Here is a 25,517-nt window from a genome sequence, read left to right as displayed (position 1 = left end):
CCGCCTCAGACCTACTCCTATCCAAGCTCCGGGAGGGTCATCAAAGAGAAGTCGCCTATTCTCAGTCCTTGCCCCACAATGGTGGAATGAACTACCCACCCCAGTTAGGACAGCCGAAACACGTCCAATCTTTCGCCGTCGACTAAAGACTCACTTCTTCAACCATTATCTGAATTAAAAAAAAAAAAAAAAAAAAATCTAACCCTAACTAACCATACTGTCATGCACTTGTCCTAATAAACTAACCTACACTGTAGCACTCAACACTTTGATGAACATTGTTACTCAGCTGATAGAGTTGTGCTCTTCCTGATGGCTTGTCGTACAGAACTTGTAAGTCGCTTTGGATAAAAGCGTCAGCTAAATGACTAAATGTAAATGTAAATACCTAAATAAATCTCCAGGCCTACCAGTCCTTGTAGCACTGCTCTTTTTTAGGAGGCCTTAGCGATCCCTCCTTCCTACTCACACAATAGTAGAAATATCTACGAGGCACAGATCTCAATCCAAGATGGCACCCTGAGGGTTAGGGTCTATTTTTTCGTTTTTTTCCTATATACATACTTTAAAAGATGTTTTTATTATTATGAATATTATTTAGTAGACGGCCCTAATCCAGTTAATGTAATGAATTCTCCAGCTGCGGAGTGCGGAGGCATCGAAGAGCCAGAAGAGCAGGTGGGGCGACGCCACGGACCCTGTGACCGAAGAGAAGCTCAGGCTCATCGAGAGAGAAGTGCAGGAACAGGAGACCCTCATCCAGGGATATCACCAGGTCTGCCCTCTCATCCCTCTGTCTGTGCCCTCTCATCCCTCTGTCTGCCCTCTCATCCCTCTGTCTGCCCTCTCATCCCTCTGTCTCTGCCCTCTCACCCCTCTGTCTGCCCTCTCATCCCTCTGTCTGCCCTCTCATCCCTCTGTCTGCCCTCTCACCCCTCTGTCTGCCCTCTCATCCCTCTGTCTGCCCTCTCACCCCTCTGTCTGCCCTCTCATCCCTCTGTCTGCCCTCTCATCCCCCCTCTGTCTGCCCTCTCATCCCTCTGTCTGCCCTCTCATCCCTCTGTCTGCCCTCTCATCCCTCTGTCTGCCCTCTCATCCCTCTGTCTGCCCTCTCATCATCCCTCTGTCTGCCCTCTCACCCCTCTGTCTGCCCTCTCATCCCTCTGTCTGCCCTCTCATCATCCCTCTGTCTGCCCTCTCATCCCTCTGTCTGCCCTCTCATCATCCCTCTGTCTGTCTGCCCTCTCATCACCCCTCTGTCTGCCCTCTCATCCCTCTGTCTGTCTGCCCTCTCATCCCTCTGTCTCTCTGCCCTCTCATCACCCCTCTGTCTGCCCTCTCATCCCTCTGTCTGTCTGCCCTCTCATCCCTCTGTCTGCCCTCTCATCCCTCTGTCTGTCTGCCCTCTCATCCCTCTGTCTGCCCTCTCATCATCCCTCTGTCTGTCTGCCCTCTCATCACCCCTCTGTCTGCCCTCTCATCCCTCTGTCTGTCTGCCCTCTCATCCCTCTGTCTGTCTGCCCTCTCATCCCTCTGTCTGCCCTCTCACCCCTCTGTCTGTCTGCCCTCTCATCCCTCTGTCTCTCTGCCCTCTCATCCCTCTGTCTGCCCTCTCATCCCTCTGTCTGCCCTCTCATCCCTCTGTCTCTCTGCCCTCTCATCCCTCTGTCTGCCCTCTCATCATCCCTCTGTCTGCCCTCTCATCCCTCTGTCTGCCCTCTCATCATCCCTCTGTCTGTCTGCCCTCTCATCACCCCTCTGTCTGCCCTCTCATCCCTCTGTCTGTCTGCCCTCTCATCCCTCTGTCTGCCCTCTCATCCCTCTGTCTGTCTGCCCTCTCATCCCTCTGTCTGCCCTCTCATCATCCCTCTGTCTGTCTGCCCTCTCATCACCCCTCTGTCTGCCCTCTCATCCCTCTGTCTGCCCTCTGTCTCTGCCCTCTCATCCCTCTGTCTCTCTGCCCTCTCATCCCTCTGTCTGTCTGCCCTCTCATCCCTCTGTCTCTCTGCCCTCTCATCCCTCTGTCTCTCTGCCCTCTCATCCCTCTGTCTGTCTGCCCTCTCATCCCTCTGTCTGTCTGCCCTCTCATCCCTCTGTCTGTCTGCCCTCTCATCCCTCTGTATGTCTGCCCTCTCATCCCTCCGTCTGTGCCCTCTCATCCCTCTGTCTGTCTGCCCTCTCATCCCTCTGTATGTCTGCCCTCTCATCCCTCTGTCTGCCCTCTCATCCCTCTGTCTGTCTGCCCTCTCATCCCTCTGTCTCTCTGCCCTCTCATCCCTCTGTCTCTCTGCCCTCTCATCCCTCTGTCTCTCTGCCCTCTCATCCCTCTGTCTCTCTGCCCTCTCATCCCTCTGTCTCTCTGCCCTCTCATCCCTCTGTCTCTCTGCCCTCTCATCCCTCTGTCTGCCCTCTCATCCCTCTGTCTGCCCTCTCATCCCTCTGTCTGCCCTCTGTCTCTCTGCCCTCTCATCCCTCTGTCTGTCTGCCCTCTCATCCCTCTGTCTCTCTGCCCTCTCATCCCTCTGTCTGCCCTCTCATCCCTCTGTCTGCCCTCTCATCCATCCCTCTGTCTCTCTGCCCTCTCATCCCTCTGTCTGCCCTCTCATCCCTCTGTCTGCCCTCTCATTCCTCTGTCTGCCCTCTCATTCCTCTGTCTGCCCTCTCATCCCTCTGTCTGCCCTCTCATTCCTCTGTCTGCCCTCTCATTCCTCTGTCTGCCCTCTCATCCCTCTGTCTGCCCTCTGTCTCTCTGCCCTCTCATCCCTCTGTCTGTCTGCCCTCTCATCCCTCTGTCTCTCTGCCCTCTCATCCCTCTGTCTGCCCTCTCATCCCTCTGTCTCTCTGCCCTCTCCTCCCTCTGTCTCTCTGCCCTCTCCTCCCTCTGTCTCTCTGCCCTCTCATCCCTCTGTCTGTCTGCCCTCTCGTCTCAGCAGATGAAGACTCAACAGGGACATGTCTGTTCTCCTCTAGTATTATGTTTGTGTGTTTGACAGGAGAACGAGAAGCTGTACCTGCAGATGAAGGCTCAACAGGCCGCGGGCAAAGACAACGAGGAGGCCATGTTCAGTGAAAACCAGAGGCTCCTGAACAAGCTGGCCTTCACAAAGTGAGTTCAAGTCATTCATTCACTCTTTATTCCATCTGGTAGGATCATGGAGAGCAAGCTCTCATTCCCATAATAAACACAGAAAAAGAAAACAATATAGAAACAGAAAGTCAATCAATTAAACGGTTAAAATAATTTTAGACTGGGCGGCCGGGTAGCGCAGCGGACTAAGCTAAGTCTGTCTACCACTGCAGAGACAGTGGGATCGAATCCAACTGCCAGCGGTACCTCCGGCTTGTCGGTCGTCCGTGCTGACACACTTGGCAGTGCCAGCGGGTGGGAAGCCGGTGAGAGTGGGTCCTGGTCGTTGTAAACAGCGACTCCTACAGTTCGGTTGGGGCGCCTGCACAGCAAGGGAAGGATCTGGGGGGAGGTAGTGTGACCTTCCACACGTTACACTCTCCCAGTGAGAGTCTGCGCTGCCAGGTGAAAAGAAGCGGTAGGCTGGGTACACATGTGTCGGAGGAAGTGATGTAGGTTGGAGGATCACAGATAATGGCCTCATACAGAAACGGATGCCAGTGCAAGTCACGTTTCTCTGCCACCCAACCCTATCATACAGGACACAACTGTCACCAGTGATAAATCCAAGGGCAGAATGATACAGAGTCCAGAGGCTTTAGAGTGGAAGCAGCAGCATGTCTATAGCTCAGTACCTCACTGACCTCCTCCACCCCTACACTCAGTCACGGTCCCTGCGATCCACGGACACTGGTCAGCTCTCCATCCCCCGAACCAGACTGCGGACGTTCGGGGACAGAGCTTTCAGTGTGGCAGCTCCCACCCTCTGGAACTCCCTCCCCGCAGAACTCCGCACCACCCCAACTCTGGACTCATTTAAAAAAAAACTGCTCAAAACCCACCTCTTCAACCTGGCCTTCAACCCCTAACTTTCTCACTTTATATGTATGTGTTGTGTCTGTCCACTATGTTTGTTGACTTGTTATCTCCCCCCCCCCCCCCCCCCTTATGTAAAGCGACCTTGGGTCCTTTGAAAGGCGCTATATAAAACAAAGTATTATTATAGACTATGTGTCCATAAACTACGTCTCCATAATCCAAAACAGACAGAAAAACTGCTTCAATGACCTTCCTTCTGCTAAACATAGGAAAACTGGTTTTCCTTCTGTCACAGTTTACTTGCAAGATTATTATCTACATGACATTTAAATGTAAATTTCTCATCAAGCCAGATGCCAAGATATTTATATTCTTTAACTCTCTATATCAGATCCATTCAGAGTGAATATACAGTATGTGAATCATCACAATGAAGGCACACACACACAACATAGCCTGGGTTGTATTTACAAATGCTTTCCGAAAAATAATCTTTCTATATACCAACCGTCTGTGTCTACAGCAAATGATTATATGCAGGTATGTACAGACGGATGTGGACCTGCATATACCGTACTTTTCGCACTATAAGGCGCACCTGAATATAAGCCGCAGCAGCTAAATTGAATGATGTGTACATATATAAGCCGCACTGGACTATAAGCCGCAGGTGTTTTAATGTTTAATTACCATATGTAAGAGTTCGTGCACAGAGGGGATTGTCGGGAAAGAGATGGCTGTTTGAGGAAGCTCCCATTTATTAACATTTTTGTTTAAACAGGAACGATAGCTAGTTAGCCAGCGCCGGGTACAGTAGGTAGCAACGTTAGCTCTCATAACGTTAGCCAGTTAGCAGTGCCGGGTACAGTAGGTAGCAACGTTAGCTCTCATAACGATAGCCAGTTAGCAGCTCCGGGTACAGTAGGTACTGTAGCAACGTTAGCTCTCATAACGTTAGCCAGTTAGCAGCTCCGGGTACAGTAGGTAGCAACGTTAGCTCTCATAACGTTAGCCAGTTAGCAGCTCCCAGTTTGCAGCTCCTTGTACAGTAGGTAGCAACGTTAGCTCTCATAACGTTAGCCAGTTAGCAGCTCCCAGTTTGCAGCTCCTTGTACAGTAGGTAGCAACGTTAGCTCTCATAACGAGCCCTGAGCTGCTCATACACTAGACTCTTGCCGTAATGGTTTGTTGACGTGAGGCGGAGGAGGAGGGGCAAGGCGTCCACTGCTGCAGCAGATTCAGGAGTCTGATCTGACGGTCACAGACCCGAGGGAGCGCGCCCAGTTAGCTGTACAAATCCATAGATTAGCCGCACCGTTATATAAGCCGCAGGGTCGAAAAATGGGGGGAAAAGGCTTATAGTCCGAAAAGTACGGTAATCATTTTTACATATTTGTAGATACTATATCTATATCTGTACATTGATTGATTGAATATTGATTGAATACTTTCTTTTGACACAATCGTAGGACAAAAACATTTTAAAAGACAAGACAATAACAGTGTCAACAACGCTGGTCAAAAATGGATAAAACACAATAAAGCCAAGGCTTGTTTCCATTGTGGTCCATACATGGAACATAAAAAGGCACAGAAACACAAATGGACATGTACACTAGACAGGACACATCCTAAAAATGTGTATAAAAACACCTAACCTGACAACTCATACAGTTAACTAATGTTAAAAGAAAATCCGCAAACCCTTAAAAGCAACTCATGATAGCGGTTAGGTGGTCGAGCGGAGATTGCGTTCGTCACCAGCCCCGGAGCTGTGAGCTTGGTTCGCCTGTTCGAATCCAGCTCACAGCTCCGGGGTTGTCACCAGCTTGGCTGGCCGTCTGCACTGATACAATTGGCTGTATCAGAGGGTGGGAGAAGCTGGCGGGGTGGGTCCGGGTCGTTGTAAACAGCGACTCCTACAGTTCGGTCGGGGCGCCTGCTAAGCGCGGATTGGACGTGAGGGGGATAGTGTGGTCCTCCCACACGCTACGCCCTCTCAATGAGAATCCGCGCTGCCAGGTGAAAAAGAAGCGGTGATTGGCTGGACGTGTGTCGGAGGAAGCACGTGGTAGCCTCCACTCTCCCAGATGATCTGACTGTGGGGGGTAAAGCGCAGCGACCAGGAAGGGACTGGGAATTGGCATACGACTAACATTGGGATGGGAGAAAAATCGGAGGAAAATGGAGGGGGAAAAAGACCAATAAAAAAAAAAAAAAAAAAAGCAACTCATGATAAAAGAAATAAAAGCCAAGTTATGATAAAAGAGATAAAAAACATTTTAAGACCAATTTGAGTTGCTGCTGAGCCATGTTTTTAGGGCGGATTTAAATCCAAGAGGGGAGTTCAGGAGTTTTATGAATGTTGGCAGGGCATTCCACATTACCGTAGCAGAGTAAAAAAAAAATGCATCTTTCCCCATGCATGTCCTGACTCTCAGCGGGACCAGGTCCGTGGGGCTTCCTCTTGTGGCGTGTTTGTGGACATCTCCTACTTTATTAAAATAATTTACTAGGTACTTGGGGACCGTTTCTTTCAGTACTTTAAAAACCAGTAGCATTTTAAGCTGGTGTACCCTTTCTTCAACCCTAAGCCATCCCAGCCTGCTAAAGTGGGCTGGCGTTAGGTGAGTCCTAAAGTGAAGGTTGTGCAGGAGTCTCACTAGTTTGTTTTGGGAGGTCTGGAGCTTTGTCTTCATTTGTTTTGATATGTTGCTGTACCATGAAGTGCAAGCATAGTCAAAGTGACATTGGATGAGGGCTCCAGCTAGGGTCCTCAGAGCGTTTCTATTTATTCTATATATTAGAAATTCTAAATAAAAATAAAATAAAAAATACATATACCTTACCTACTCTTACTAGTTACGCTGCTGACCAGTATGACTTACTACCATACTGTCTTTATACCTGTATCACTGTATATATTAATACTACAACTCTGTACATACATCTGATTAGCACTCTTACTCAGTAGTACTGATTTGTATATTTTATACCCAGTTCAATCACCTGTACATTGTATATTACTATTGCACTTTACTGTTACATTTTGCACTCTGGTTGAATGCCAAACTTCTTTTCGTCCGTACTGTACTTGTGCTGTATGATGACAATACATTTTAAAAGAACACGCCAACATTTTGGGAAATTGGCTTACCGTCTTCTCCAGAGAGAGACAAGAAGATGGATACCAGTTTCCTCTCTGTGCGTTCAGTAGGAAGCTATCTGGCTGCACGTTAGCCTAGCTTAGCTTAATGAATGGAAGCGGACATGGTCTGTTAGCCTTCAGGAGAGGTGTTAGTTGGACAATGCCTAGGCTACCCAGTCATGTTGGCTTCCATTCATTGTGCTAAGCTAGGCTAACATGCAGCCAGATAGCTTTCTCCTGAACGCACAGAGAGGAAACTGGTATCTATCTTCTGGTCTCTCTCTGGAGAAGACAGTAAGCTAATTTCCCCAAATGTTGCCATGTTCCTTTAATCTAACCTAACCTAACCTTGTTCTCTTGTCCCCAGGGAGCAGTTGAACCAGACCTCTGGACCTGTAGGTAAGGTGTGCACTCTGGATCACACCCGGCGCATCACAGAGCTGTTGGCGCAGATGCACGCGATACAGGTGAGCAGAACCACTTGGGAGACGTGTCACAAGATCCAAGATTCAAGATTGTTTATTGTCATGTGCACAGTTAAACGGACAGTTTGCCATACAATGAAAATCTTACTTTGCTAGTCCGCCCTACACACAAAATCACACAATACTTAACTAAAACATATTTAAATACAAGCGAGTGCTATAAAATAAGGTAAAAATAGACAAATATAATATATACAAGGCACAGTGAGTACTTCCGATCAGTATATAAATGGAGGTGACAGTGGGTCACAGCAGCAGTTAAAAAAGTGTCTTTAGTGATTCATAGTTCGGGGAAAGGGTGACAGTGTGGTCACAGCAGCAATCAGCTGAGAGTGTCTGCCTGGAACAAAAGTCTCTAGTCTCGCCTCGGTTCTTACAGTCTGGAGTTTTCTTTTTTTTTTTGTGTGTAGAGGAATGAAGCCAAGCTGATGGAGGAGACACTCAGGCTGAAACAGGACAAGCAGGCCCTGGACGTAGACCTGGAGCTGGTGAAGAAAGAGAGGGACCTGGCCAAGGCCCACGCTCTCTCCACCTCAGGTGAGACTGGACAGGGTATCTGCGGGTATTAGCAAGTCTAATTCTCAATTTAAGGTTGTATATTTAAGATTTTAGATAGTTGTATATTTAAGATTTTAGAATGTATATACATACCAGAATGTATATCCCGAACCGTATTTCAAGTTTTATTCTATTTTATTCTTATTTTTTATATTATTATTAGTGCTGTCAGGCGATTAAAAAAATGTATCTAATTAATTACAGGATTTGTAATTAATTAATCTAATTAATCGCATTTTAATCGCATAACCATTTTATGCCTGATATTCTATATTCTATAATCATATTTCAAATTGCATGTGTCCAGATGGCAGAATTCAGTACTGTATCTACAAAACCTTCTGTTTAATCATCTTTCATCTATTAATTTGCTTAGATTTTTCAGGTCTGGTCAATTTGAGCATAGTGTTATTCACAGTCAAAGATAAAAAAAAAAAATTAATTTATATTCTCATTTGGTTCATTACAATTTACTCAAGCCTAGTAACAGACACAGTATTTCTGACACTGGGAATACATTCCCTGAGATCCATAGATGTCCCTAGAATCAGATACCAAGAACATGCAAATGGGCCATATAAAAAAAAGTCTGTAATGTGTATTCTACGTACTTTTTTTTTTTGTAATAAATTTTGAGTAAATTTTCATAACGTGATAATTTGCTGTGTAATTAATTAATCTAATTAACGCGATAAACTGACAGCCCTAATTATTATTATTATTATTTTAGTCCTATTGACTATTACCTAAATGTTTATTGTTGTTCAATGTGAGCGATCTGTAGTGCCGAATTTCCCTCGGGATTATTAAAGGATTTCTATTCTATTATTGTAACAAAGGTAGTAGATGGGGTAGGTGGAAGGTGCAATATGGTTGTACAATTAATCAAACACACAGTCAATAGCTGAAGCTCCCCGCTGGACAATGGCCAGGGGCATTTATTTAAGCAGAACAGAAGATTTAGCAAAACAACAAAATCATACTGGCTCCCATTGGAGCACCTAACTATCTTTACTGAAGGCTAGTCCCTAACTAGGCCTAGGTTTTCAACTCTCTCCCAACACTCTGGGGTTCTTTGTCTATCCTCTTTCAGCCCTTTCACACCGGCAGGGCTCCGGTTCAAGCTCCGGCTCCGTTCTGGAGCCTCTGAACTGCTTTCTGGCGAACCAGCCCGCGTTTACACCTATTTAAGCAGAACCACACAACAGTGGCAAAATGTGCTGTGTGCAAAACGGCTTCAAAGGTTCGGCATTGCATCTGCACCATGCTGATCCATTCAACAGGTAGTGTGGAAGCTATTTGCGACTGATCTCAAAATGAGACTAGATTAAAATGTATTGTCATTATACAGCACAAGTACAATACACCATCCAACCAGAGTGGATAAATAAATGCATAAATTAATGACGTAAAATAAAGAAAACATTTGTCGAGCCAATCGTCGTTCAGTATTGACATTACAAAATGAGATGTCGTGCTAATATGTCATGTTCTACAGTAGGACTTACTACTATAATACCTAATAAAACAAGTCATTAGAATAATAGAAGCCTACTTTGCTCGAACGATTCATTTAGCACGTATACAGTACGCGCATGTGTGTGAGTGCTCGCACGCTGAGGCTGCCTCACTATAGTCGCTTTTTCGCACCTGCTCCCGAACTACGCATGCGCAGATTGATGAAGCTAGACTCCGTGGGCAATCTGCGCATGTGTAGTTCGGGTTCGGGTTCGGGTGCGGAAAAGTGACTATAGCTCGGCTGAGAAAGTGCCGATCGACTTGGAATTGGTCTCTCCGTGTTCAGGAGACTCGGGCGTATAAAAGTCGATTGGATTATGTCTCCAGCACCCCCACAGCCGTAGCTACAACCACTTAATGTCGAGGCTCTCATCCACATTCATTCATTTTCTCCCCCCGCGCTCTCTCCCATAATTTCAGAATCCTGTGTTGCGGTGGTCTATACAGCATCGGTGCGGCGTCTCTTGAGTGCCATTCTAATGAGTCTCTCTGTGTCCACCTGCCAGGGGACAAGAGCTTTGAGAGGCGCGTGCAGGAGGACAAACACAGGGAGGAGACGGCCGTCCTGAAGAAGAGACTCCAGTGGTACGCAGAGAACCAGGAGCTGCTGGACAGAGACGCTGCCAGGCTGAAGGCTGCCACAGCAGAGGCACACAACCTCAAAGAGCAGGTAGGGTTTAGCCACAGTAGAGACACACAACCTCAAAGAGCAGGTAGGGTTTAGCCGCCACAGCAGAGGCACACAACCTCAAAGAGCAGGTAGGGTTTAGCCGCCACAGCAGAGGCACACAACCTCAAAGAGCAGGTAGGGTTTAGCCGCCACAGTAAAGACACACAAACTCAAAGAGCAGGTAGGGTTTAGCCGCCACAGTAGAGACACACAAACTCAAAGAGCAGGTAGGGTTTAGCCGCCACAGTAGAGACACACAAACTCAAAGAGCAGGTAGGGTTTAGCCGCCACAGCAGAGGCACACAACCTCAAAGAGCAGGTAGGGTTTAGCCGCCACAGCAGAGGCACACAACCTCAAAGAGCAGATAGGGTTTAGCCGCCACAGTAAAGACACACAAACTCAAAGAGCAGGTAGGGTTTAGCCGCCACAGTAGAGACACACAACCTCAAAGAGCAGGTAGGGTTTAGCCGCCACAGCAGAGGCACACAACCTCAAAGAGCAGGTAGGGTTTAGCCGCCACAGTAAAGACACACAAACTCAAAGAGCAGGTAGGGTTTAGCCGCCACAGTAGAGACACACAAACTATCACAAGAAGGAATCCAAGGGGAAGACAAATACTTGATTAAGATATTGATAGTGGCAGCCAAAAAAGCTTTAACTAAGCTGTGGTACAAGGTAGAAGTGCCGACGAAGGACCAATGGATAGAATTAGTAGAGGGGATACAGGAAATGGAGAGAATCACACATCTGCTGAGGCTGCAAGAAGAAAAGTTTGAATGGAAATGGGGAAAGTGGGAAGAATATAGGAGGGGAAGGAACGACATCACAGGGGATTGAAAAGGATACAAGGAAATGAATGAAAATGTAAATAAATAATGCAAATATAGAATGGATAGTACAATGGATTTTTGAAAGACACAAACTCAAAGAGCAGGTAGAGACACAAACTCAAAGAGCAGGTAGAGACACAAACTCAAAGAGCAGGTAGAGACACAAACTCAAAGAGCAGGTAGAAAAGACACAAACTCAAAGAGCAGGTAGAAAAGACACAAACTCAAAGAGCAGGTATAAAAGACACAAACTCAAAGAGCAGGTAGAAAAGACACAAACTCAAAGAGCAGGTATAAAAGACACAAACTCAAAGAGCAGGTAGAAAAGACACAAACTCAAAGAGCAGGTAGAAAAGACACAAACTCAAAGAGCAGGTAGAGACACAAACTCAAAGAGCAGGTAGAAAGACACAAACTCAAAGAGCAGGTAGAAAGACACAAACTTAAAGAGCAGGTAGAAAGACACAAACTCAAAGAGCAGGTAGAAAGACACAAACTCAAAGAGCAGGTAGAAAGACACAAACTCAAAGAGCAGGTAGAAAGACACAAACTCAAAGAGCAGGTAGAAAGACACAAACTCAAAGAGCAGGTAGAAAGACACAAACTCAAAGAGCAGGTATAAAAGACACAAACTCAAAGAGCAGGTAGAAAGACACAAACTTAAAGAGCAGGTAGAAAGACACAAACTCAAAGAGCAGGTAGAAAGACACAAACTCAAAGAGCAGGTAGAAAGACACAAACTCAAAGAGCAGGTATAAAAGACACAAACTCAAAGAGCAGGTAGAAAAGACACAAACTCAAAGAGCAGGTAGAAAAGACACAAACTCAAAGAGCAGGTAGAAAGACACAAACTCAAAGAGCAGGTATAAAAGACACAAACTCAAAGAGCAGGTAGAAAGACACAAACTTAAAGAGCAGGTAGAAAGACACAAACTCAAAGAGCAGGTAGAAAGACACAAACTCAAAGAGCAGGTAGAAAGACACAAACTCAAAGAGCAGGTATAAAAGACACAAACTCAAAGAGCAGGTAGAAAGACACAAACTCAAAGAGCAGGTAGAAAGACACAAACTCAAAGAGCAGGTAGAAAAGACACAAACTCAAAGAGCAGGTAGAAAAGACACAAACTCAAAGAGCAGGTAGAGACACAAACTCAAAGAGCAGGTAGAAAGACACAAACTTAAAGAGCAGGTATAAAAGACACAAACTCAAAGAGCAGGTAGAAAGACACAAACTTAAAGAGCAGGTAGAAAGACACAAACTCAAAGAGCAGGTAGAAAGACACAAACTCAAAGAGCAGGTATAAAAGACACAAACTCAAAGAGCAGGTAGAAAAGACACAAACTCAAAGAGCAGGTAGAAAAGACACAAACTCAAAGAGCAGGTAGAGACACAAACTCAAAGAGCAGGTAGAGACACAAACTCAAAGAGCAGGTAGAAAGACACAAACTTAAAGAGCAGGTAGAAAGACACAAACTCAAAGAGCAGGTAGAAAGACACAAACTCAAAGAGCAGGTAGAAAGACACAAACTTAAAGAGCAGGTAGAAAGACACAAACTTAAAGAGCAGGTAGAAAGACACAAACTCAAAGAGCAGAGTACAAATTTGCCATAGTAAAAATGATGATATTGGTTTTTGTGTAAAGAATTTGTGAATTTTTGTAAAAACACTTTTCCCCCCTTACTCAATAGCCTGTTTACCTCATCTTCACAAAACCTGCCATGTGGTATCTGGGCACCAACGTGTTTAAATTCAGCATTTCAATAATTGATGGGCAGAACCATGTGCAATCTGTTGAATTTGCACCGCACTTGACAAATACGTTTTGTCCTGCAAGGAGCAAGGAGGCCTGTGATGTTTTTGAATCATTTGACATAATGATGACATAACATAATTTCAATAAAATGTCAAACACAGGCGGCTAGGTGGTGTAGTGGGCAAGGCGCTCGCCACCAATGCAGGAGACGCTGGGTTCGAGCCCAGCTCTCCGCATTGCTAACAGCTTGGCTGGTCGTTCATACTAATACAATTGGCAGTATTAGCGGGTGGGAAGCTGATGGGTGGGGATCGGACGTTGTGGACAGCGACTCCTACAGGTCGGTTGGTGCGCCTGTGCAGCAGAATCAGGAAGCGACGGGGGTGGCGTGTCCCTCCCACGCAGACCCCCGACACTGAGAGTTTGCGCTGTGCAGGTGAAAAGATGCGACGGCTGCTACCTCGAGTACCGGAGGGGACACGTGATGCAAGGCTTCGTCCACATTGCAGCCGGCTTGTGGGAGGCATGGCCTAACAGCGTTCGAGACAGGGGAGGGTAGAATTGGACGATACGAAATTAGGATGGGAGAAAAATAGGAAATGGGAGAAAAAGTAGATACAAACAAAAAAAAATTCAAACACTTCCAAATAAAATCATTTATTTAATTACAATGTATAAAGTTGCACAATAGTTGAAGATGAAAACAGACGGCTGGCTGGAGACGTGTGCTCTCCGTTAAATGGTAAATGGTGCATTTATATAGCAGTTTTTAATCCAAAGCGATTTACAATTTGTTCCTAACATTTCACTCACACATTCACACACCGACGGCGGAGGTGGGACCATGCAAGGTGCCAACCTGCTCATCGGGAGCAGTTAGGGATTAAGTGTCTCGCTCAAGGACACTTCGACATGCTGCCCGGGAGGAGAGGGAATCGAACCGGGAACCTTTCCGATTACCAGACGACATGCTCTACCTCCCTGAGCCACTGTCGCCCCATGAAGGGTCCGCTCCCGAGGACACGTGTAGTGATGCACCCATGTGAAAACTTTGGCCGATACCGATATTAATATTGCTGTTCTGGCCGATACCGATGTCGATATCTCTGTATAGAAAACACTTTTTTATGATAATCAAATAAAGAGCTATTTTCCAAAACGCATATATATTTTTTTTAAACTTTTTAAACTTATTTTCAGAAATGACTGATATTTTTTTTTACTATTTAAGACCAAAACATGAGAAAAAATATATAAATAAAAAAATATAAAACGTTTATTTTTTATTTATTTTTTTATATCGGCCCTATCTTGATATCGGAACGATACCGATGTGTAAAAAAAATTACCATATCGGCGGCCGATATATCGTGCGTCACTACCACCGTGTGACCGTCTATCCGTGGGTATTGTTGGGCCGTGGGGGGCGTGGTGGGTAACGGCTCTGCTCCGGCCCCAGGTGGAGAAGCTCCAGACAGCCGTGGGGAGGAGAGGCTCCTGGCAGCAGGACAAGGCCAGGGACCGAGCGGCAGACGCCAGGAGGATCCAGGACCTGGAGCGACAGGTGAGGCTCCTCGTCGTCCCGGCTCCACGCTAACGAGGGAGGACGCCATCGCTCCTTTTTTCCCTCTCTGCGGTTTAAGATAAGATAAGATGTTCCTTTATTGATTCCGTTGGGGGAAATTCAGGCATCATAGCAGCGTGGGCGGAGGTGGGAGGGGAGGTACAGGTACATGTGATAGTAGAAGACATGATATAGGTCATACAATTATAGTACAGTGGAGAAGTAAAAATAGGCAGTGTAAACAATATAACAATATAATTAACTCTGAGTATGTGCATATGAGCAAGTAGGCAGTGTAAATAAGTCAAGGTGCAGGTGAGGGTATGTATGTCCTCTGTTATATTTGCCTTACAATAAATATAGTTACAATATATATATATCTAATCTAATATCTAAGCTATGATTGAGTATACAGTATTCACCGGTGCAGTATGCATAAGGTATGTATGCAGGGTATTAAAAAAGTCTTAAATTACATTTGCGCAGGTATAACATTTTAATACATTTGTTTGCACAGGTGTTGGTGGTTAAAGAGTCATATCTGCTTACCTGGCACCTCCTGTTACAAGGCCATATAAGGAGCAGGCGATTCCATTTTGTGCCGTGTGTATATTTATACTGGACTTGAAGAAGTCTTTATTTGTAGCACACATTGCAACGTAGTCATGCAGCGACACACACGCATGCATGCATTTTATTGGGGCGCAGATTACATTTCTTCTCCGTCGTCCTTCCTCCCGGGGGCAGCCGGGAGCAGACGTGGGTTGTGGCGTGGGCCTGCGCCCCCCTGGGGACCAATCCAAGTGCTCCTGTCCATCTTCGTCAGCATTAGCAATGTTTTTCTGTTGGGTTGATCTCACCCTTGCGAGCACGGGGGGAGAACATGCAAACACCACACAGAAAGATACCCCGCCTGGATACCTGGATACCTGGCAACCTGGTCCCCAAGCGGGAATCGAACCCAGGACCTTCTTGCTGTGAGGCAACAGTGTTAACCACTACACCACCACCATGTGTTGTGTTGATCCAGAACTACCCTTGGCGTGATGTCAACTGTTAAATGTTTTTAAAAGGGACCAGACGTTACAGGCTTGTACCTGAACGGCTCCCCCTATAGGACATTATTTAAACCCTTTTATATGACTCCCCATAATCTGTGGAACATGTTTTTGATTATTTATTTTCAAGCACCTCTTCATTCCCTGGTATTACACACCATTTTTTGGTGGGTATAGCACATAAAAACGTGTACAAACTTTGCCAGTCCTTCAAGACCAAGTTCCTCTCTGTCCAGGTGAAGGAGATGGAAGCCATACTGAGACGCAGACACCCCAACTCTCTCCCAGCTCTGATGTACGCCGCCGCGGCCTCCACCGGCGGACCGGAGGACCAGGACACCTCCCCGCCCAACCGGATCACCGCCCTATTGGAGCGCAGGGTTCAGCGTCTGGAGGCGGAGCTGGAAAACCACGACGAGGAAGCAAAGCGCAGCCTGAGGGCCATGGAGCAGCAGTACCAGAGGATAAAGGTAGATTACAAGGTCTCCAGTGAAAGAGTACCAGAGGATAAAGGTAGATTACACATGTATAAAAAAGTAAAATAAAGTAAAATAGTGCAATCACAATACTGGTATAATAATAATAATAATAATAATAATAATAATAATAATAATAATAATAATAATAATAATAATAATAATAATAATAATAATAATAATAATAATAATAATAATAATAACTTCGTTTTATACAATTCTGAGGTAGGCTTACTCTCTTGGTAAACATTAACACCATACCATTATATGGTATTTACTGCACAGCCAGGCCAGCATATAACAACAATAACAAAATATATTGCCTATGGTAAATCCGTTGAGGGTAATACCGTAATTCCTCTAATATACATGAAACCCGGCTTGTATTAGGGGGCCGGCTTATAATTGCTTAGCTCAACAGCGCACCCGGTCATTAATAGAGACCCGGTTTTTAATTGAATACCGGTTACTATTAGAGGAATTACGGTACACAAGGTCTCCAGTGAAAGAGTACCAGAGGATAAAGGTAGATTACAAGGTCTCCAGTGAAAGAGTACCAGAGGATAAAGGTAGATTACAAGGTCTCCAGTGAAAGAGTGCCAGAGGATAAAGGTAGATTACAAGGTCTCCAGTGAAAGAGTACCAGAGGATAAAGGTAGATTACAAGGTCTCCAGTGAAAGAGTACCAGAGGATAAAGGTAGATTACAAGGTCTCCAGTGAAAGAGTACCAGCGGATAAAGGTAGATTACAAGGTCTCCAGTGAAAGAGTACCAGAGGATAAAGGTAGATTACAAGGTCTCCAGTGAAAGAGTACCAGAGGATAAAGGTAGATTACAAGGTCTCCAGGGAATGAGTACCAGAGGATAAAGGTAGATTACAAGGTCTCCAGGGAAAGAGCACCAGCGGATAAAGGTAGATTACAAGGTCTCCAGGGAAAGAGTACCAGAGGATAAAGGTAGATTACAAGGTCTCCAGTGAAAGAGTACCAGAGGATAAAGGTAGATTACAAGGTCTCCAGTGAAAGAGTACCAGAGGATAAAGGTAGATTACAAGGTCTCCAGTGAAAGAGCACCAGCGGATAAAGGTAGATTACAAGGTCTCCAGTGAAAGAGTACCAGAGGATAAAGGTAGATTACAAGGTCTCCAGTGAAAGAGTACCAGAGGATAAAGGTAGATTACAAGGTCTCCAGGGAAAGAGTACCAGAGGATAAAGGTAGATTACAAGGTCTCCAGGGAAAGAGCACCAGCGGATAAAGGTAGATTACAAGGTCTCCAGGGAAAGAGTACCAGAGGATAAAGGTAGATTACAAGGTCTCCAGTGAAAGAGTACCAGAGGATAAAGGTAGATTACAAGGTCTCCAGTGAAAGAGTACCAGAGGATAAAGGTAGATTACAAGGTCTCCAGTGAAAGAGTACCAGAGGATAAAGGTAGATTACAAGGTCTCCAGTGAAAGAGTACCAGAGGATAAAGGTAGATTACAAGGTCTCCAGTGAAAGAGTACCAGAGGATAAAGGTAGATTACAAGGTCTCCAGGGAAAGAGTACCAGAGGATAAAGGTAGATTACAAGGTCTCCAGGGAAAGAATACCAGCGGATAAAGGTAGATTACAAGGTCTCCAGTGAAAGGGGGAATGCTTCAGTTCATTTTTTTATTCACTAGAAATGTGTACAATAAGAGAATCTATGAGAAAATGACGTAGGTCGTAGCCTTCACACCAAATAGACAGTTATGTGATTGAAGACTAAAATCATATCTTAAAACAACAAATGATCTTCTCGGATGTGGGCACTGGTAGTGAAAGTCTTTGTCCTAGTGTGTATATAATTGCGGGTCCTTTTGCCATGAAGATGTATGGGAACCCCTGGCCTAGGACAAACCCAACCCGATATTTATGAACACGAACAAGTTCTTCTCAAAGCTAGGAGAATAAAGCCTCTGTATTTAGAGAACGGACTTGACTCCTTGTCTGAGCTGCGTGTTTGCATTCAAATGATTCAATTGCATGCTTTTGCAGAGGACAAGAAGCCTTCAGTCGACTCCTTCAGACATTAAGCACCCCCCCACAGCCCAGATGGAATGATACAATACATTTTTTTAATTAAATAAAAAAAAAATATATATATATATATAATTTTTTTTTACCTATAGTCGACTAACGGCTAATTTTGGCCAATCATAGTCGACCATCCAAATCCTTAGTCGGGGACAGCCCTACACCACACAGCTATACATCACACACAGCTATACACCACACAGCTATACATCACACAGCTATACATCACACAGCTATACATCACACAGCTATACATCACACAGCTATACACCACACAGCTATACACCACACAGCTATACATCACACAGCTATACACCACACAGCTATACATCACACACAGCTATACATCACACACAGCTATACACCACACAGCTATACACCACACAGCTATACACCACACAGCTATACATCACACAGCTATACATCACACAGCTATACATCACACAGCTATACACCACACAGCTATACACCACACAGCTATACACCACACAGCTATACATCACACAGCTATACATCACACAGCTATACATCACACAGCTATACATCACACAGCTATACACAACACACAGCTATACATCACACACAGCTATACATCACACAGCTATACATCACACAGCTATACATCACACACAGCTATACATCACACAGCTATACACCACACAGCTATACACCACACAGCTATACACCACACAGCTATACATCACACAGCTATACATCACACAGCTATACATCACACAGCTATACATCACACACAGCTATACATCACACACAGCTATAATCACACAGCTATACATCACACAGCTATACATCACACAGCTATACATCACACAGCTATACATCACACACAGCTATACATCACACAGCTATACATCACACAGCTATACATCACACACAGCTATACACCACACAGCTATACACCACACAGCTATACATCACACAGCTATACACCACACAGCTATACACCACACAGCTATACACCACACAGCTATACATCACACAGCTATACAACACACAGCTATACACCACACAGCTATACCGCTGTCGACTAAAAACACACTTCTTCAACCAATATCTATATTATCTATGGCAACAGTGTAGTGTCACATAACAATGTCACAAGACAATATATAATATAAGCTGGAACGGGCTGTATGTGAAAACCAGCCCATCCAGTAGTGCTGTAAGCAAGGTCCCGAGCAGGTAATAAAGTGAACACAAGACGTTGATCCAAAATAGTAAATTATATTTATTACACAGGGTAGGGCTTTAAACCTCCTCTGATTTATGATGCAACAAAGGGAAAAGACAACCCACAAACATGTAACAAATAGGGAGAAAGGTAATTGGAGAACAGACAAAGTGAGATATACTAAATAAGCGCCCACAGATAGAGCTGCCGCGATTACCGCATTACCGCGGTATCGCTGTTACATCACGGCCACCGCAGAGTAGGCTGAATACCGCGTCACCGCTGTTTTTTATAATAATAATAATAAATTACCCTCCTCTCGTTGGGCTTGCGGCTCTGCAGATATACCCTACTCGTCTATCGAGGTTCCAAGCGACCCTATTGGGTACCAGAAAAGTCACGTGAAACATTGCAGACCACTGATTGGTCAGAAGAGAGACCCGTCACACGTTTTTACGTCCTGAATGTCAGGTCATCACAACACGGCTAATAACGTTAGCTTTACAGGGTGTCCGCGGATCCTTAAAAAGTCTTAAAAGGTCTTAAATTTGTTTATCAATAATTAAGGCCTTAGTTTGTCTTAAAATGTCTTAAATCCATTTTCAGAGGTCTTAAAAATGCCATAGAAAGGAAAGATAAAATGCCATGTCATCTTATTTTTTATTATGAAATCTGGGGGAAAACGGTTAACGGGAGATAAAGTTTGACTTTTCATTGACCGTGTTGTAGAATCACGCAGACCGGAATGGGGCGGAACCAACACAACTCCTTGTGTAATGTGTTGGCCGGGGAACCATTTCAGCAACAGAGTCTAGCTAACGTTAGCAAGGCGAAGCGATAACACTAACGTTACGTTTAGTTTAGTTTAGCATTTGCACTCGTTAATATGGGAAAGTGCCAATTTAACGAGAACTGGCTCGACAATCCACTGTTTGCGCGATGGTTGGTCCCAGTCAAAGACCATTACAAGCCCCGCTGCAACAAAAAAAAAAAGCAGTCGCGTCGCACATGCTGAGCGCTCTGCAAAAACCGCCTGCAAACTACTATTTCGCATTTATTTTCGGCCCCTGCCTCCACACCAGCTGCGCCATCTCAGGTAGGACTATGACATCTGCACCAACAGAAGTCCGGATAACATTCGGCTCCACGCCAAAGCTTGAAGCTGAGGTCTTAACTTGAAAATAATCTATTCACGGATGTAAACAAGGACACGTTTGTGTTTATGTTCGATGAGAGCTTCACCCACTATGTATTTTTTCCTCCCATCCACCCCCTCCTAATGACGTACAGTATCCTCCCATGTATGTTAGGATCTATGGGTAACAGTACTGTATATTTGCATATCGTATATGTCACAAATGTAACGGTACAGTACTATATACCTGTATGTCCCTATGCCATAAATGTCATGCATGTTGAGTATGTCATAAATGTCACTATGAATTGAAAATGGGGGACCCTGATGTAAACAAGACAAACGTCTTTCTCTGGTCTGCATCCCCTTAACAATTGTGTGTATTGAGCCGTACTGTATTGTACCCATTCTGCAATCTGTTAAACAAAGTATTCATTCATTCAACCAAAACCACAAAAACAAAACAACTGGATGAATGAATGAAAACTTTATTTAACAGATTGTAGAATGGGTACAATACGTGTCTTGTTTACATCAGGGTCCCCCATTTTCAATTATAGTGACATGACATTTATGACATACTCAACATACATGACATCATGACATTTATGGCATAGGGACATACATGACATACAGGTATACTATATAGTACTGTAGTGTTACAATTGTGACATATACGATATGCAAATATACAGTACTGTTACCCAGAGATCCTAACAGAAAATATATACATATGATGGGGAGGAGACTGTACATTAGGGGGGGGGGGGGTTGGAAATTTACGGTGCCCAGTTTCTAATTGCAGCCTCCCGTAGGTGCTCTTTTAGAGCGGTTTTGAATGTGGGCAGGGGTAAAGTGGGTTTTAGGAGTGAGGTTAAGCAGTAGTCTGACCAGTTTGTTTTGTGATGTTTGTAATCTTGTTTTTAGGGCCTTTGAGGTGCTTTGGTACAATGAGGTGCAAGCATAGTCGTAGTACCCTTGAATGAGTGCTCCTGTTAGAGTCTTCAGGGTATTCTTGTTTACCAGAGAGGAGATCCGGCACAAGAATCTTGTTTGTTGGTTGACTTTTTTGATACCCTGGGGAGGGTGGTAATAGTTATGTGTTCTGACAGTGGCTGTTGCACTTGCTGCTTGGCCCCTGGTATATTTTGTATAGCTATATTTGCTTTATTTTATGTTTGGTCACCCCTTTGTTGAAATTCATCCAATCCAGTTACTCCTTTAAGTTCAAGATTTTTAAGTTTCCAAGTTATGTTTTAATAAACATCTTTGGACCAATGTGTACCTAAACTTAAACTAATTGGTGTCGTTGCATGATTTTTGTCATTTTGTTATTGTGAAATTGGTATTAAATTTAATTCTGAGTGGCATTAAAAAGTCTTAAAAAGCATTAAATCTGACTGGGCTAAACCTGCAGATACCCTGCTTTAACTCTCCGCCGGAGTGGACTAACATCGCGCCTCAGGAGTACTAAACGAGACATAATGATTTTACTGTCTGCAACGAATGTTATAATAAAAGCCCTTCGTTCTATACACTTGTCTGATTGAAAACTTTATTAACAGACCGCAGAATGGGACAACTCAGCACGCTCTGAGCAAAGAAAGGAACTGAGATATGAATAGAGTATTGCTTGCTATGGTCCGGTAAATACGCTGATGTTATTGAACGTATAACTATATAATGTCAATGCCACAAAACGAATGCCTTTATTATAAAGTAGTAACTTTATAGTAATAATAATAAGAAAGGGTCGGGGGGGTTAGGGGTAACCACCCCTGCCCGCGACACCGAGTGAACTGCGCATCCGTGTTTCACTTTAAATAACTAATGCGTGCTTGCCGAATCCCAAACAATATTCATGCTGCAAAGTCATCCTCTAAAGATAGACATTTAGACTAGAGGCAGGCTATATGCTATAAAGAGTAGACTACTACTAAAAAAAAAATGCATTCAAACTTTTTTTTTTTTTTTTTTTTTGTGTGCGTGCGGTAAAAACCGCGGCGGTAGGAAATATTTTGCAAATTTGTGCGGTAAGGAAATAATCAATACCGCGGCAGCTCTACCCACAGACACTCAAAGGTACCAAAGGTACAATTCCACACCCAGTGGAAAATAGGCCTAAAACCAACAAGAGAGAAGTGGCGCAGAGGCCACTGATCTCTATATATATATATATACTTAGTACTTAGTCCACACGAAGCAGTAGACAAGCACAGTATCGTTCCACAATGGTCAATAAATGGCAACCTCACGAAACTCTGATCAGTGACAACTGACAGAGTGAGGCGCCCCGATGTGTGTCATCTCCACTCTATTAACCACCCATCTCTACTGCCTGTTCCAAGGTGCACCAATCAGATGCAACCAATCCAATCAGGGAGATGAGTGGCATCTGTGAATAGAAACAGCAATTAGGAGATGACACAACACCACACATAACAGACAACACAAATAATATACTAACCTGATGTTCAGATGGTGTCATAAATACAGGAATAATGGTAATGCCCAACCCACGTACCCATGTACGTCACAGTAGCTATCACCAACCACCGTTGTATGACTGACTAGCGTTGTTGCTTTTGATTAATGATATCTATTTGTTATTTTACTGTCTAGACCCACGATTTGCGCCTCTAGTGTATATTTGTTATGTATCTCTATTGTCTGGCATCACTACACAGATTAAACATGCCGGTGATGTCAGAGAACACTTTTCACACAATCTTTTCAAATAAATTCTCAGCATTCAAGCATTCTCAGGGCTAGATCCACAAATAATGGATTGCACGGTGCTAGTTGCACCCTTACTTACAATTCATTATGAATTGAAAATGGGGGACCCTGATGTAAACAAGACGAAAGTCTTTCTCTGGTCTGCATCCCCTTAACAATTGTGTGTATTGAGCCGTACTGTATTGGACCCATTCTGCAATCTGTTAATAACATTTTCATTCAATCAATCACCGTGCAGATTTACAATTTTATTAACAGATTGCAGAATGGGTCCAATACAGTACGGCTCAATACACACAATTGTTAAGGGGATGCAGACCAGAGAAAGACTTTCGTCTCGTTTACATCAGCGTCGCCCATTTTCAATTCATAACGAATTGTAAGTAAGGGTGCAACTTGCACCGTGCAATCCATTATTTGTGGATCTAGCCCTCGGTGTGATTCTGTAAGTTATATTTATAAAGTTTAACTACTTAAACAGGCCCTGAATCCGGGGGGCAGCTGAATCGCTGATTGCCGGCAGAAAAAGAGAGAGAAAGAGAGGCGGTCTGTATCAAGGTCGACACGACATCCAACGCACTCCTTCAAACCACGACATAGTCGGCGGCGGCGGCGCACTGTTTGTTCACCATTGTTCACTTCATTCAATTAGAGTCGTTTTGTGCCTTCCTTTCAAACCTTTCACTTACCCTCTGCCGTCGTCGTCGTCGTTATTACCGACGAGCTCATCCAGATTCCGGCAGGAGCACAGACCCGCCGGCCTCACGTCTCCTCTTCAGCTGCTCTCTAGAAAGTGAGTTTAGTAGGAGAAAATACAATTTTAAACATCAGTTTGCACGTACCACACTTAAACAGATGTGTCCTTCAGTTATTGGTGTAAAGTTGTGGAATTCTCTCCATAGCGAGCTTAAGGGATGTAATAGTGTTTATCAATTCAAAAAAAATTATAAAAAAGAAATATTTAGTCAGTATGAAAATCAAATGTGATCTGAATAGTGAGATCTTTTCTTTTCTTTTTTTCTCTCTTTTATTCTTTATTATTATTATTTAAATTTTTCTTTGTTTAACTGTGGATTGTGAGTTTCTTGTATAATGGTATAAATTATTATTTGTATAAATTAGGTTGTACGCCGACCATTAAGAAAATACTTTTTTAGTTTAGGAATAAGGGGCAGGTAACTATAAGATTTATTCTTCTTCCTGCTCCTTTTGACCATGGAATGTTATTTATGATTGTGTAATGAAGAAACTCTGATTGTATGATTCCATGTGGCAAATAAAAACTCTGAATCTGAATCTAAGGGCCCCAGAGAGGGAGCCCAGTCTGGTGTCTCCTCTTCAGCTGCTCTCTAAGGGCCCCAGAGAGGGAGCCCAGCCTGGTGTCTCCTCTTCAGCTGCTCTCTAAGGGCCCCAGAGAGGGAGCCCAGCCTGGTGTCTCCTCTTCAGCTGCTCTCTGAGGGCCCCAGAGAGGGAGCCCAGCCTGGTGTCTCCTCTTCAGCTGCTCTCTAAGGGCCCCAGAGAGGGAGCCCAGCCTGGTGTCTCCTCTTCAGCTGCTCTCTAAGGGCCCCAGAGAGGGAGCCCAGCCTGGTGTCTCCTCTTCAGCTGCTCTCTAAGGGCCCCAGAGAGGGAGCCCAGCCTGGTGTCTCCTCTTCAGCTGCTCTCTAAGGGGCCCAGAGAGGGAGCCCAGCCTGGTGTCTCCTCTTCAGCTGCTCTCTAAGGGCCCCAGAGAGGGAGCCCAGCCTGGTGTCTCCTCTTCAGCTGCTCTCTGAGGGCCCCAGAGAGGGAGCCCAGCCTGGTGTCTCCTCTTCAGCTGCTCTCTGAGGCCCAGAGAGGGAGCCCAGCCTGGTGTCTCCTCTTCAGCTGCTCTCTAAGGGCCAGAGAGGGAGCCCAGCCTGGTGTCTCCTCTTCAGCTGCTCTCTAAGGGCCCCAGAGAGGGAGCCCAGCCTGGTGTCTCCTCTTCAGCTGCTCTCTGAGGGCCCCAGAGAGGGAGCCCAGCCTGGTGTCTCCTCTTCAGCTGCTCTCTGAGGGCCCCAGAGAGGGAGCCCAGCCTGGTGTCTCCTCTTCAGCTGCTCTCTGAGGGCCCCAGAGAGGGAGCCCAGCCTGGTGTCTCCTCTTCAGCTGCTCTCTAAGGGCCAGAGAGGGAGCCCAGCCTGGTGTCTCCTCTTCAGCTGCTCTCTAAGGGCCAGAGAGGGAGCCCAGCCTGGTGTCTCCTCTTCAGCTGCTCTCTAAGGCCCAGAGAGGGAGCCCAGCCTGGTGTCTCCTCTTCAGCTGCTCTCTAAGGCCCAGAGAGGGAGCCCAGCCTGGTGTCTCCTCTTCAGCTGCTCTCTGAGGGCCCCAGAGAGGGAGCCCAGCCTGGTGTCTCCTCTTCAGCTGCTCTCTGAGGCCCAGAGA

At 45.0% G+C, this 25,517-nt stretch overlaps 1 protein-coding gene across 1 annotated transcript in view; it reads left to right on the top strand.

Annotated features, from left to right (window-relative positions):
- The window catches only part of cep162 (centrosomal protein 162), a 126,505-nt gene that overhangs the window by 62,449 nt on the left and 38,539 nt on the right, over nt 1–25,517 (top strand). Inside the window, 7 exon segments of the mRNA XM_084338190.1 lie at nt 641–775; nt 2,994–3,106; nt 7,462–7,561; nt 7,990–8,116; nt 10,162–10,325; nt 14,370–14,474; nt 15,769–16,002. Coding sequence (XP_084194316.1) covers nt 641–775; nt 2,994–3,106; nt 7,462–7,561; nt 7,990–8,116; nt 10,162–10,325; nt 14,370–14,474; nt 15,769–16,002 — 978 coding nt within the window.

This window comes from Notolepis coatsorum (genome assembly GCF_963971535.1).
Source record: "Notolepis coatsorum genome assembly, chromosome: 2".
Taxonomy (NCBI): domain Eukaryota; kingdom Metazoa; phylum Chordata; class Actinopteri; order Aulopiformes; family Paralepididae; genus Notolepis; species Notolepis coatsorum.
The sequence above is the reverse complement of the archived record's forward strand: the minus strand, read 5'-3'. Positions and strand labels throughout refer to the sequence as shown.